Raw genomic sequence first — 12,230 nt, forward strand, 5'->3', positions numbered from 1 at the left:
ACCGAAAAGTATATAGTCTCTTTAGAGTTTGATGAATGTCAGGACCTAACTGTGGGTTCAAAACTAGTGGCTTAGATGGTAAAGAATCTACCTGCAATGCAGGAGACCCGGGTTCTATCCTTGGGTCAGGAAGATCCCCTAGAGAATGAAATGGCAACCAACTCTAGTATTCTTGCCTGAAGAATTCTATGGCCAGAGGAGTCTGGTGGGCTACAGTTCATAGGATTGCAAAGAGTCAGACACCACTGAGCGACCAACACTTTCATTTTCACTTTCAAACTTAGCAAGGGTCATACAACATTATAAAAATTAAGTGCCATATGGCAAAGTTGTAGTTTATTAAACATGCTACTTTTGAACTCACTGCTAATAGGCTATCATTATAAAATGGGCATACAGAAAGAAACAAAATTAGTTAAATTTTTTATAGCTTGATTTCTTCCATGTATAATGTATGTTTTCTGTAAAAAGTGAAAAAAGATTTTGGCAATTAATTAACAGAAGGTAGAACTCAGGACATGTTGCAACTAGTTCTCCATTGGAGAATATTAATCTAAACAACATTTTTTACCTATTTGAGGAAATTACAGCCTAAGAGGTACATTTTCTAAACTGGCTATTTTTCTCAGAGAGGACCAATAACTAACTGGATTAAATCAGTTTGAAACTATTAATACATATGTATTTATATGATATTAATAACATAACAGGAAGAGGAAATGATGTCCATCCCCTTCCTTTAGTCCAAGTAGTAGTAAGAGCTCCATTTAATGGTAAAAAGGTTTACCTGCAGATTAGAACATGGGGAGCCTTTCCTCAACCCCAAATACTGACCAGATGGGAAGTAGAATAGCCACACAAGTAGTCCCTTGGGTGACTCAAAGGAAGAGGTTCTGGAGATTAAGCTTATCAGATGGAATTCAGTGCCTTCCCCAAGGACAACCGCCAAGCTCTGAAGCAGCAGCCCTGAAGCCCCCTGACCCAGCAGCTGCTGCCAAGCACAGCCTCCCTTTCCCAGCCAGGCCATCCTGTCCAAGGCTGAACTTCAAGTCAGGAAATTTTTCTCAGCAAGGTAATGATCTGATATCAAATAATCAATACTCACCTGTGCCCAGACAATGGGCTTAATCCTCCCGGTAAGTGTTACAAAACGCCTTAAAGAAACATCCAGTTCCTTTTGTGCTGTCAAGTGTGTGCGTGGTTGACAAGGCGTTGGTCAGTCATAGGGGCTCTTCAACTGGCCCCAGAAGCAACTGCACTGGAAAGTAAAATTAGCCACATATACCTGCCTCTCATTTTCCCGGAAATAACTCTGTACAGGAATTTCAGGGATGTTTTTATTTTTTAAATGACTGGTCCTGTTTGGCTCCATCCACTCTGAAACCAATCGTTACTTGCATCTTACTTCCACTTCAGCTAAGAAAGCCATAGAGTCCAAAATAATCTATTCTTCAGATATGTGAAAACAGGTCCCATCAGAGAATTGAAATCCTGTTGAGTTATAGCTCATAAATTCCCACAACCTAAAGAAGCAGATGTAAGTAATACTACATTGATAACCTCTGCCTTAAGGCATTTTATACCGTACTTGAAACAGAGATTATTTTAACCAATCTTCAGGGCTTCAGGACAGAAGTCAGTGATTTGCTTATGTTTCAGACAAGAAAAGGTACCAGACTACCTCTTGTTTCTACTCACCTTTAAGAATGTCTGACTGAAGAGCCCTAGGTTCATGGCACTCACTGATAGCAAAGCCAAGTGCTTCCTCTTCCACATCCAGGGTGCATGTTGCTGTCCCAGCATCCAAAACTAGAATCGCAAGCATGTCCCTGAATGGAACAGATGGCACTGTATGCCCAATCTGTAACTAATGACTGTGATCAGGGAAATGGCTATCTTGATTGGCCTACATCAATCAGGGTGCATGTCCAGAGCTGGGGATGAAGTTATTTCCTGAGAAGGACATAGATTACGTAGATGATAGGTAGATACCAGCAGGAAAATTGGAGACAGGGAAGACTGGACATTGGATTTTCACTACATAGAGACATCTGGCCTGAAAGACAACAGCAAGCCCAGGGCTATATCTACTGAAAATTACTACTGGTATTACTAATAAGAAAAGTTTCCAGATTACAAACTAACAAATAACAACAAAACTCCAAGGCCAGTATGTTTCTTTTATTATTACTTTTGTTTGATTTAAGATGGTTGAATGATTTCATTTTCATTCATAAGCATTACAATAATTCCCATGCAAAAACCAAGACTGCATATGCCTGATTTCAATTGGCCAAAATCTACCCCGTGAGACCGGACATTCAAGATCAAAGTGTTGCTTGACCTTTCCAACAGTAGACAGCACAGTAATCCTTTGAGAGATGGGCAGGCCCCTGGCCTCCCAAACACTACAGTTTGAAATGAGTCCATACCAAAACAAGGAACCGGTGCCTTGCAGCACCTAAACCTGGCAAGTACTTTCATTCTTAAAGACAGGACACCTCTACACCAAGGCTTCCACTCAGTTATTTCCTGGTTCCTGCTCTATGGTAAAATCTGCTTTTGAATTGGCATGGTATCTTCTATTTGGGGATTAATATTCATTTTTCCTTCTAGTTTTTCTCAAAACTCTCAGAAGAACCAAAGAGACTCTACAAAAAAGCTTAACCCTATAATGTCAAAAGAAATATGGTTGACCCTTGAATAATGTGGGGGTTAGGAACACTGACCTTGTGAGGTTGAATATCCATATATAACTTTATAGTGGACCTTCTATTCATGGTTCCAAACCCATACATTCAACTAACACATTTAGTGAAAAAAAATCTGCATATAAGTGAATCCACGCAGTTTAAACCTGTGTTGTTCAAGGATCAACTATACATACAAAGACAACTACTTTATCAATCATACATTTTCCCCAGCTTCAGATAAAGTCACTCAGCAGGTATAAAACTTGAAAAACTTCTCTCGGTAAGACAGGAACCAGGAAATTCAAAGAGGACAAAATAGGAACCCACATAAAGGAGAACTAAACAAACACAAAGAATCATTCTATTGATTAAGAGAATGAGCTAAATGAAGAAATGATAGCATTTCAACAGTAGATGTCAATTTATACTGAAACACACGCATTGGAACTCCGACAATGGCAAAGATTTCATTAGTGCAAATAACAATTGTAATGGTATGTTCATTAACAGGATTTAAATAAGGCTTCAAATAATTACACACACTAAAACTACCATTTGGAAACCTTAATTCTACTTGGAAAGTTGTCAAAGACACCCTTCCAAACCATCCAAAGTTCTGATTTGAGGACAATTACATTCAATGAAGTTGCTCCAAACATAATTTGTAGCATTATCACTTTCAAAGTCTACATTGTTTGGCAGAGAGGGAGAAATTACCCTGGCCACTGGTCGAAAAAAGTATCGACAAATCCAGCTAACGTACCAGGTAGTTTCCAGATTCAGATGATTTTCAAATATCTGTAGTGATGAACACTCATTAAAAAAAAATAAACACAAAGAAAAGCAAAATAAAACACAGAATCCTGAAGTTTCAGGAAGAGAGATTCCCCACTCCCATCAGCAATTCTGCACAAAGTATAAAACAGAAAGAAGGGAGATAATTCATGGGCATTTCATCTATGGCTCAAGTTCTCCTTAAAAAAAAAAACAAACACCAAAACAAAACAATAACTACAAAAAGTAAACAGCAAAATCAGAGGCAGAATATGAAATAGTAATATACTGTTTCAGAGTCTGCACCATCCTGCAGAACCAGGAAACTTAAGATGTGTTCTTAACAGATCCAATCCAGGCTGGATATGTAAAAAAAAACAAAAAACAACAAAAAAAAACCCCTGAAAGACAGCATCACAAACCACACTACGTATTATGAGAGTTTTAGAACCAGAGCAAAACAAAAAAAGGCAGCAAAAATGCTCAGAAAAATTTGTCATCAATTCTGAAATGGGGCCTTGTGACATCATCAGGGTTAATGAAGACAGAGATGGACTTCCCCGGATTCTCAGTCACTAGCTGCTGCAGTTTTTTGGCCAGACGGTCATCAGGCTGGTTGGGGTCCCCTCCATCGGACTGCGGGGAGGGGATGCTGGTGGTGCTCCCTCGCCTCTGGAGCTCCAGCGTCAGCCGGTTGGCTGCCTTGACGTGCTCGATGGCTGTGCGCAAGTGCTCTGCTGGGTCTGAGCGGACCGAGGAGAGCTTCCGCGCATGGAGCATGACCGTCTCCTCAGACAGGTGCTCCAGCATGTTGCACTGAGGGATGAAGTAATTGGGACACATCTTGTTGACCAGACAGTGCTGCAGGTCATCAATGAGGCCCAGCAAAAAGTGGGCTGCATAGTCTTCTTGGGCCAAGTAGTTGGCCGGAAGTCTGTCGCAGGCCCAGAGCATCATGCTCCGCAGGTGGTAGGGGCTGATAGCCTTGGGCCGGGACAGGAGTTTAATGATGATGGCTTTGCAGGCCTGGTAGGCCTGCATGAGGCTGCTGGAGATACACTTCTTCAACTGCACCTCACTCCTGGCAAAGGACAGCCGCCACTCATTGTCTTTCTTTCCCTTGTAGGAGCAAGCTGGCACCAGGTAAAACCCACTGATGACTTCTTCCTCAGTGATCTTCCCATCCCAAAAGTGGTTCTCCATGAGCCAGCTCTGGGCCACTGCCGGCCAACCTTTGAAGGAGACCACTGGGACAATATCATACAACATGCGACTGCTCCCCACACCCAGAATGATGGAGATGATGGTCCCATTCTTTTCCACTTTTTCCACCTTTGGCATCCCTCTCTGGGGTTTCTTCTGTATCTCTGAGAGGACAATGCTGATGGAGTCATAGAACCAGTCAGCCACTTTGGTTGGAGAGAAAAAGTAGTTGGTGGCACCGTTGATGTGATCTACGATGGTGCAGCAGTCTTTCCATTTACTGATCGTCCCCTCGTCGAAGAGCCGAAGGCTCAGCCAAGAGTGACATAAGGCTGAGTGGCGCATATCCAGTGTCACAGGCTGATTACGGTCATGCAGCTTAAGGGCTGGCACCAGGAGAGTGAAGTCCATATCATAGTCCGTCCCTCGGGCATAGACATTAAGCTCATCTAAGTCCAGGTCTACCACACCTTCTCGGACTCCTCCAGAAAGCAGCAGGTACTCATTGGCCACTGGCAGTTTTTGGTCCAGCTTTTGCACCATTCCTAGAAACAGAAAGAGAAAACAGGCTGATAGGAAGCACAGACACAAGAGTCTTATTCATCAACACAGAATACGCTGGGGTTCCAAGAGCCATCATTTGTTATCAATACAAAGCACATCTTAGGCTGCTACACGGGCCCAGCCAAGAGTGCTTTGTTCATTTTTATCGGTGCTAGAACCCATCCTTTTCCAAAAGATGGGAGAATTATGCAGATTCTTCTCTCATAGTGCAAGCAATATCATTTCCCATCATAACCCGGGGCTCCTCTTCCCTAGTCATCACCTTGGTTACTGGCATTGCCATCCCATTCAGTCACTCAGGCTGAAAACCTCAGTAAATTTCAACTCTTACTTGCCTTTCTAATGCCAAATCTTATCTGTATAACCTCTGCAACATTTCTCATTCCCTCCCTGTTCTCCATCTCTGCTGTCATCACATAAAGCCTGGCTCTTTCATTTCTTGCCAAAGCAGTTACCTTTCCCCATACCTTCCTGCTGAAACATTCCTCTATGCAAGAGGAGCTGTGGACACTGAAAGTGGGATACTTCCAGGGGGCAGTGAGGTCATGACTCTTCAAAATAATACCAGTATGTTATTGACCTTTTTCAATGTGTGGACACTTGAGCTGACACTTGATGGTACAAAGGAAAAGGAGGGCAAAATTGCTGGTGCCTTAGCATTAGTCGAGACAGTGGCACAAACCGTATCAACAGTCACTGGATTCTTTATTGTTGGCATGCACTAGCATTAAAAAATTAATAAGCCAGTTTCACTTAAAAGCCTTAATAGAAAAGGAAATTGGATTCATTTTCTTCAGTCCCAAATTTCAAATCACCTTTCTGTATGATGATATTGCAAACACTCCTGTCTCATACTAAATACCGATACAACAGTGCTTCAAGAAAAGCCCTCATGTTTGAGTTGGAGGTTAAATTAGCTGCTTTATTCATGGAACATCACTTTTAAAGAACTACAGATAAACTATGGGTATTTAGACTTTAGTACGCTTACTCCTTGGAAGAAAAGTTATGACCAACCTAGATAGCATACTGAAAAGCAGACAGCACTTTGCCAACAAAGGTCCGTCTAGTCAAGGCTATGGTTTTTCCTGTGGTCATGTATGGATGTGAGAGTTGGACTGTGAAGAAGGCTGAGCGCCAAAAAATTGATGCTTTTGAAGTGTGGTGTTGGAGAAGACTCTTGAGAGTCCCTTGGACTGCAAGGAGATCCAACCAGTCCATTCTGAAGGAGATCAGCCCTGGGATTTCTTTGGAAGGAATGATGCTAAAGCTGAAACTCCAGTACTTTGGCCACCTCATGCAAAGAGTTGACTCATTATAAAAGACTCTGATGCTGGGAGGGGTTGGGGGCAGGAGGAGAAGGGGACGACAGAGGATGAGATGGCTGGATGGCATCACTGACTTGATGGACATGAGTCTGAATGAACTCCGGGAGCTGGTGATGGACAGGGAGGCCTGGTGTGCTGCGATTCATGGGGTCGCAAAGAGTCGGATGTGACTGGGCAACTGAACTGAACTGATACGATAGACATTTTCTCAAAAACTGAACAAACTGAGGCTGTCTTCACAAAAACAACTGAAATGTTTATTGCCAATGAAAACACTGGGACTTTTAAGAAAAAATTAATTTAAAAACTTATCTCCTGCACCATGAATTTAATATCTTCCCAAATTGTATATTTTTCTAATGAGATAGGCAGTGAAACAACAAATGTGATTTTAGGGGATGATATTACGAGTTCTTTGAGAGTAAGAACCATGTCTCAAATATGTATTAAGCAGGAATAGAGGTCTGCACTCAGTGGGCACACAACTGAAGCTGTGACTGAATGACAAAGGAGAAAACTGAGGAAATTAGTAGGCTTAGATATGAAGTACTTATCCAAAGGCAAGACAGAAATGACTGTTCCACGAATAACATATTAACAGAAGTTTACTTTCCCTGACTCCTGTCTTTTTATTATGTATTTAGCTGTGCTTCATTATCTGACAAACTATCAGCATCACTCCATGACTTATTTAATATCTTTTCCTGAAAGATCAAAAAGAATGACTTCCCACTATCATTCCATTAGTCATTGCAGTTACTTTTAATTGGCAGTTTTTTATTCATAAGGCAATCCCAACGCAAATAAACTATGTATATGTGTCTGTTATCACTGTATTTCAGAATTTGACATTTGTTTATAAAACTGTGCTCTTTTCATCTTTAAAATCCTATTTTCCAAACAACAAGTAGTAAGGATCACTTTCTTTTTAAAGCAGTCAATAAATTATCCAACATTAAAGAGGCAACAATTCATCAGAGAGACTTCAGTGTACCTGACTTTTTTAGACTGTGCACACACTCTGTGCTGTGATATGGCAACAGGATCCCTCTTCAATAAAGTATTTCTTGTCTCAGGTACTGGGGCTGTCAGTGCAGTCCCTAAAGTCAGTGCAGTCTTACTGCAAAGAGCCACCTCAACCAAGATCACCTCCTGTGGTTGGGGTTAGGGTGACAGGTACACATACTGTAAACAGTCAGTATGGAAGTGCCCCAGTACAGGATACTCTGACAAGTTACTGGAATCCAGAGTTCCCAGTGGGATCAATTGAGGCTGTCACTGTACCAGCAAGGACACCTGACTTCACCCTCCACCTGATCCTGCTTCTTTCCCCTCCCTTCCACAGGTGCAGGTCCCCAGGGTGCTTCTTTATAAATATTCAAACTCCATCTCAGGGGCTACTTCATGAGGAACCCAATCTAAAACACTACATACTAACCCGAGCAGCGTTCACTACAAATCAGCACTGAACAATTTCTTTTCCTTTTAAAAGTGGTTTTTAAAAGTCAGACAGCCACCAGAGTTGAAAGTTATCATAAACACCAAGACAAAGATGGTTACCTCACTTATCATATTTCAGTATTAATCTCACCTTGACAAAGTAATAACTACTACCACCCCAAGTTTTAGCAGTAGCTCTAAAAAGATAGGACTGAACTTTCAGAATTCCAGGCAGGGTGCTGAAAATCATTTTTACTATTTTACAGACTCACATGGAGGTACAGATACTTTCAAAAAGAAACATTTCAACACTGTAAAGCAATTATCCTCCAATTTAAAAAAAATTAAAAAGAAACATTTGATATTGAAATAATTTACTCATTATTTCATATATTGTTTCACTCTAGCATTTGGAGTGCCACAAATATACATGTGGAAAACCTTGACATGCTGGGTTGTAATGTTAATGCAAGCTCATGAGCCTGAAGCACAATGAAGCCAAAGAAACTGCAATGTCGGAGTCTGGAGGAGAGAGAGGTTTACTTCAGGGCCCTGCAGAGAAACAAGGTGGCCTATGCCGTAAGAAGCCAGAAGCTCCCTGAAAGTTTTCAGCAAAGCATGTTTATAAGGCAGGTGAAGGACAGGGGTTGGGGGGTTGGAGGGGGGTGTCGCAGGTTATGTGATCAGCTTGTGTACAATTCTCTGATTGGCTGATGATAAGGGAACAGGGTGGTGTTACAAGGGTTGACTTTATCAGTTCCAAAAGGCCTTGGGGCTTGTGTGTTCCTGGTGAATAAGTGGTTAACACTTTCCATTTGTTGGAGGGGGAGAGGTTTTATACATTTGCAAATGTACATCAAGTACTATTATCTAGGTACTTTAGAAAGGAGATAAAGGTGAGGATATGGGGGAAGGCCCCATGGGGTCCCGCATGGTTACAGCAATTAGTAAGAAGATCTGAATTGATTAGTAGCACTGTTATATGGACACTGCACAAAATTCTGTACATCCTTTTGTCCTAGGCAGGATCCAGCTGGCTCTGAGCGCACTGATGAGGATCTGTCTACACAACCAGAATAACATGTGCAGTAATGGGCTGGGGATAATTTGTTTACAAACCCGTCACTGAACTTTACTTGCACTGCCACAATTTTGTTCCAATAGTTACAGGTGAGGAAAACAAGCTAAAATTCCCTTCTGCCCTCTGCTGGATTAAAGAAGTTTTAACACATTTTCACTTATTAGTGGTGGTGGTGTTCAGTCACTCAGTTGTCTCCAACTCTTGGCGACCCCATGGACTGCCGCACACCAGGCTTCCCTGCCCTTCACCATCTCCTGGACTTTGCTCAAACTCATGTCCATTGAGTTTATGATGCCATCCAATCCTCTCATTCACTATCATCTGCCTTCAATCTTTCCCAGCATCAGGCTCTTTACCAATGAGTTGGCTCTTCACATCAGGTGGCCAAAGTACTGGAGCTTCAGCTTCAGCACCAGTCCTTCCAATGAATATTCAGGGTTGATTTCCTTTAGGATTGACTGGTTTGATCTCCTTGCTGTCCAAGGTACTCTCAAGAGTCTTCTCCAGCACCACAGTTCAAAAGCATCAGTTTTTTGGCGCTCAGCCTTTTTTATTATTCAGCCCTCACATCCATATATGACTATTGGAGAAACCATAGCTTTGACAATACAGACCTTTGTAGGCAAAGTATTGTCTCTGCTTTTCAATACGCTGTCCAGGTTTGTCATTTCTGTTCTTCCAAGGAGCAAGCATCTTTTAATTTCATGGCTACAGTCACCATCCACCAAGTCACCGGTGATTCTGGAGCCCAAGACAATAAAGTCTGTCCCTGTTTCCATTGTTTCCCCATCTATTTGCCATGAAGTGATGGGACCAGATGCCATGATCTTCGTTTTTTGAATGTTGAGTTTTAAGCCAGCTTGTTAGTGTGTACACTAGAATATTCCTTTTTCCTCCCAATTGTTGTTTATGTACCTAAAATGTTGACCCTTCTTTCAGAATAGCCATATAATGTATTTGCCTAAATTTGAATATTCAGGAGTTAGAATAATGTTGAACACTTCTTATTTCTTTAAAAAGGGAAGTGAGAACTTGAGCAGTAGCGAGAATATAGCTGAAGCTCATTTGCTAAGCTCTTAGGAGTTAGAAACAAAGTCCCAAAGGCCACACTGTTCTGGAAGCTGATCCCCAGAGACCTCCACATTTACATTTAGCCTGCCTGAGCCCATTAGTCCGCACTTGTACAAATTATTTGGTAGCACAAATTGGAGCCTTCCCCAGCACTATACAAACTCAAATGCCCTCCTTGAAAACTTTCCTGGGCTAAGTATAAGTGAAAATCAGCTGACATCAGCTATCGTCCCAGATGGGTTGCCAGGCAACGAAAACACAGCCAGGGGCTGAGAGGGAAAAAAAAAAATTCTACTGTACACTTTGGCTGTAGGCATTGGTTTCAACAAATGCCATCTCTGAACTGATCCAAGGATTTTTGTATAATTACAGGATATTTTTGTGATATCAAGTGTCTCTGACTGTGTAGCTATTAGTAAATTATCCAAAACCGTGAGTGAGAACAAAAGACAGATTGAACACATACCACTGAGCTCGTTAGCAGCAGAGAAAAAGAGGGATGGAGAAAGAGCTTATTCCCCTGGGTGGGTCTCTTCCTTTCAGGGAAGCATTGGCATATGTTTGCTCTTAAAAACAAAGTAAAACTGCCTCCCAGCCTCCCTTTCCATAATTGATTTCAACTTCTTTCACAGTTTCTACTTAAGAGGACCTTAATATTACCGTACTGGGTCTCAAAGTTTAAGGACTGAGTTCCTGTTATCCTCCTAAGTTCTTTGCTTTACAACATCAAGTGAAACAAAAAGAACATCAAGTTCTTTGCTTTACAACATCAAGTGAAAAATGGAACTCTGCCTTAGACTCCCTTATATTCCAGCGAATAAAACGTTTCCACATTCTGTTGAATTCAAATTATTAACGTCTATCACAAACATATAATACTGGATGGCTGACACCAGAACACAAGAACTAAGTGTCATTTGTCTTCTTCCACCTTCACAGCTTCACTGGTGTGCATATATGAGAACCCAACCAGTAAGCAGATGCATGAAATTAGTACTTGTATGTGAAAATGAAAGTGACATCACTCAGTCGTGTCCGACTCTTTGCGACCCCATGGACTGTAGCTTATCAGGCTCCTCTGTCCGTGAGATTTTCTAGGCAAGAGTACTGGAGTGGGCTGCCATTTCCTTCTCCAGGGGATCTTCCCGACCCAGGGATCAAACCCGGGTCTCCTGCATTGCAGACAGATGCTTTACTGTCTGAGCCACCAGGGAAGCCCAGTACTTGTACAGATTCCTTTAAAAAAAAAAGAATTCCTGACTATGGTGAGGGGATAAAGATCCTTCAAAGAGGTAAAACTTTTATGTCTTGCAATTAAAGCTACAGAATACCTTTTACCTCTCTATATATCTTTGATTATGTATATAAAAAAGATTTCTATGTAGATAAAAAAGACCTGAATATCTCAATAATATTCATTGTTTCATAAAAAAACTATTACCTTTTCACCTCAACTTATGTGAAATATCAATAACAGTGTCTTTATGGCACTGATCCTTAATAGTAGGAAAGGTACAGAATGGGATAAATTTGACAAAGTCCTTTTATGACTATGATACATTCTCTAGGGGAGCAGTCTCCTTAGCTGTTAATAAACAATATAAAACCTTCTTGTAAGAACATAATAATTTATGCTTGAAATATTTTTGTCAGGCTTGATTGTCTGAGCTGCATTCTGAGAAATGGGCATGGCCACCCTCTTAAAAAGTCACCAATCTTTGGGATTTTTAACGACTTCAATTTGAGGAAAGTTTTTGCATTTTCTTTATTCACAGATAGAAATGATCTATATGGTGTCCCTCACTTTATATGTGAAACACTTTAGTTCAGAGAGGAGAAATCATTCATTCAAGGTCACAGAGCCCAAGGGACAGGATAACAGGACTGTCTTATTCCCACAGTGGTTGTGAAGGTCAGAGTGGCACACGCACACCATTCTCCCTATGACAATACTCGACTCGACATGAATGCAAACTGGCTGGGAAGGGAAGCAGCGCAGGTCTCAAGGCAAAATGCCAGCTTTGCACTTCTGCTGCTCAAAGCTTTAGTGTGACCTTGACAGGCAACAGATCATGC

The 12,230-nt window shown here is 41.4% G+C and overlaps 1 protein-coding gene across 4 annotated transcripts in view; it reads right to left on the reverse strand.

Moving 5' to 3' along the window:
* Nucleotides 1-2,160: 2,160 nt before the first annotated feature.
* Nucleotides 2,161-12,230, reverse strand: part of MB21D2 (Mab-21 domain containing 2) — a 121,495-nt gene continuing 111,425 nt past the window's right edge. For all 4 annotated transcript variants that reach the window (XM_086319763.1, XM_086319782.1, XM_086319773.1 and 1 more), the window contains one exon: nucleotides 2,161-5,215. In XM_086319763.1, the coding sequence (XP_086175889.1) occupies nucleotides 3,951-5,215 (1,265 nt within the window). In that variant the 3' untranslated portion in view covers nucleotides 2,161-3,950. The remainder of the gene's footprint in view (nucleotides 5,216-12,230) is intronic.

The sequence above is a fragment of the Bos grunniens genome, chromosome 1 (assembly GCF_055505025.1).
Source record: "Bos grunniens cultivar Pamir isolate PY7600 chromosome 1, Bosgru_T2T1.0, whole genome shotgun sequence".
In the NCBI taxonomy this organism is placed as follows: domain Eukaryota; kingdom Metazoa; phylum Chordata; class Mammalia; order Artiodactyla; family Bovidae; genus Bos; species Bos grunniens.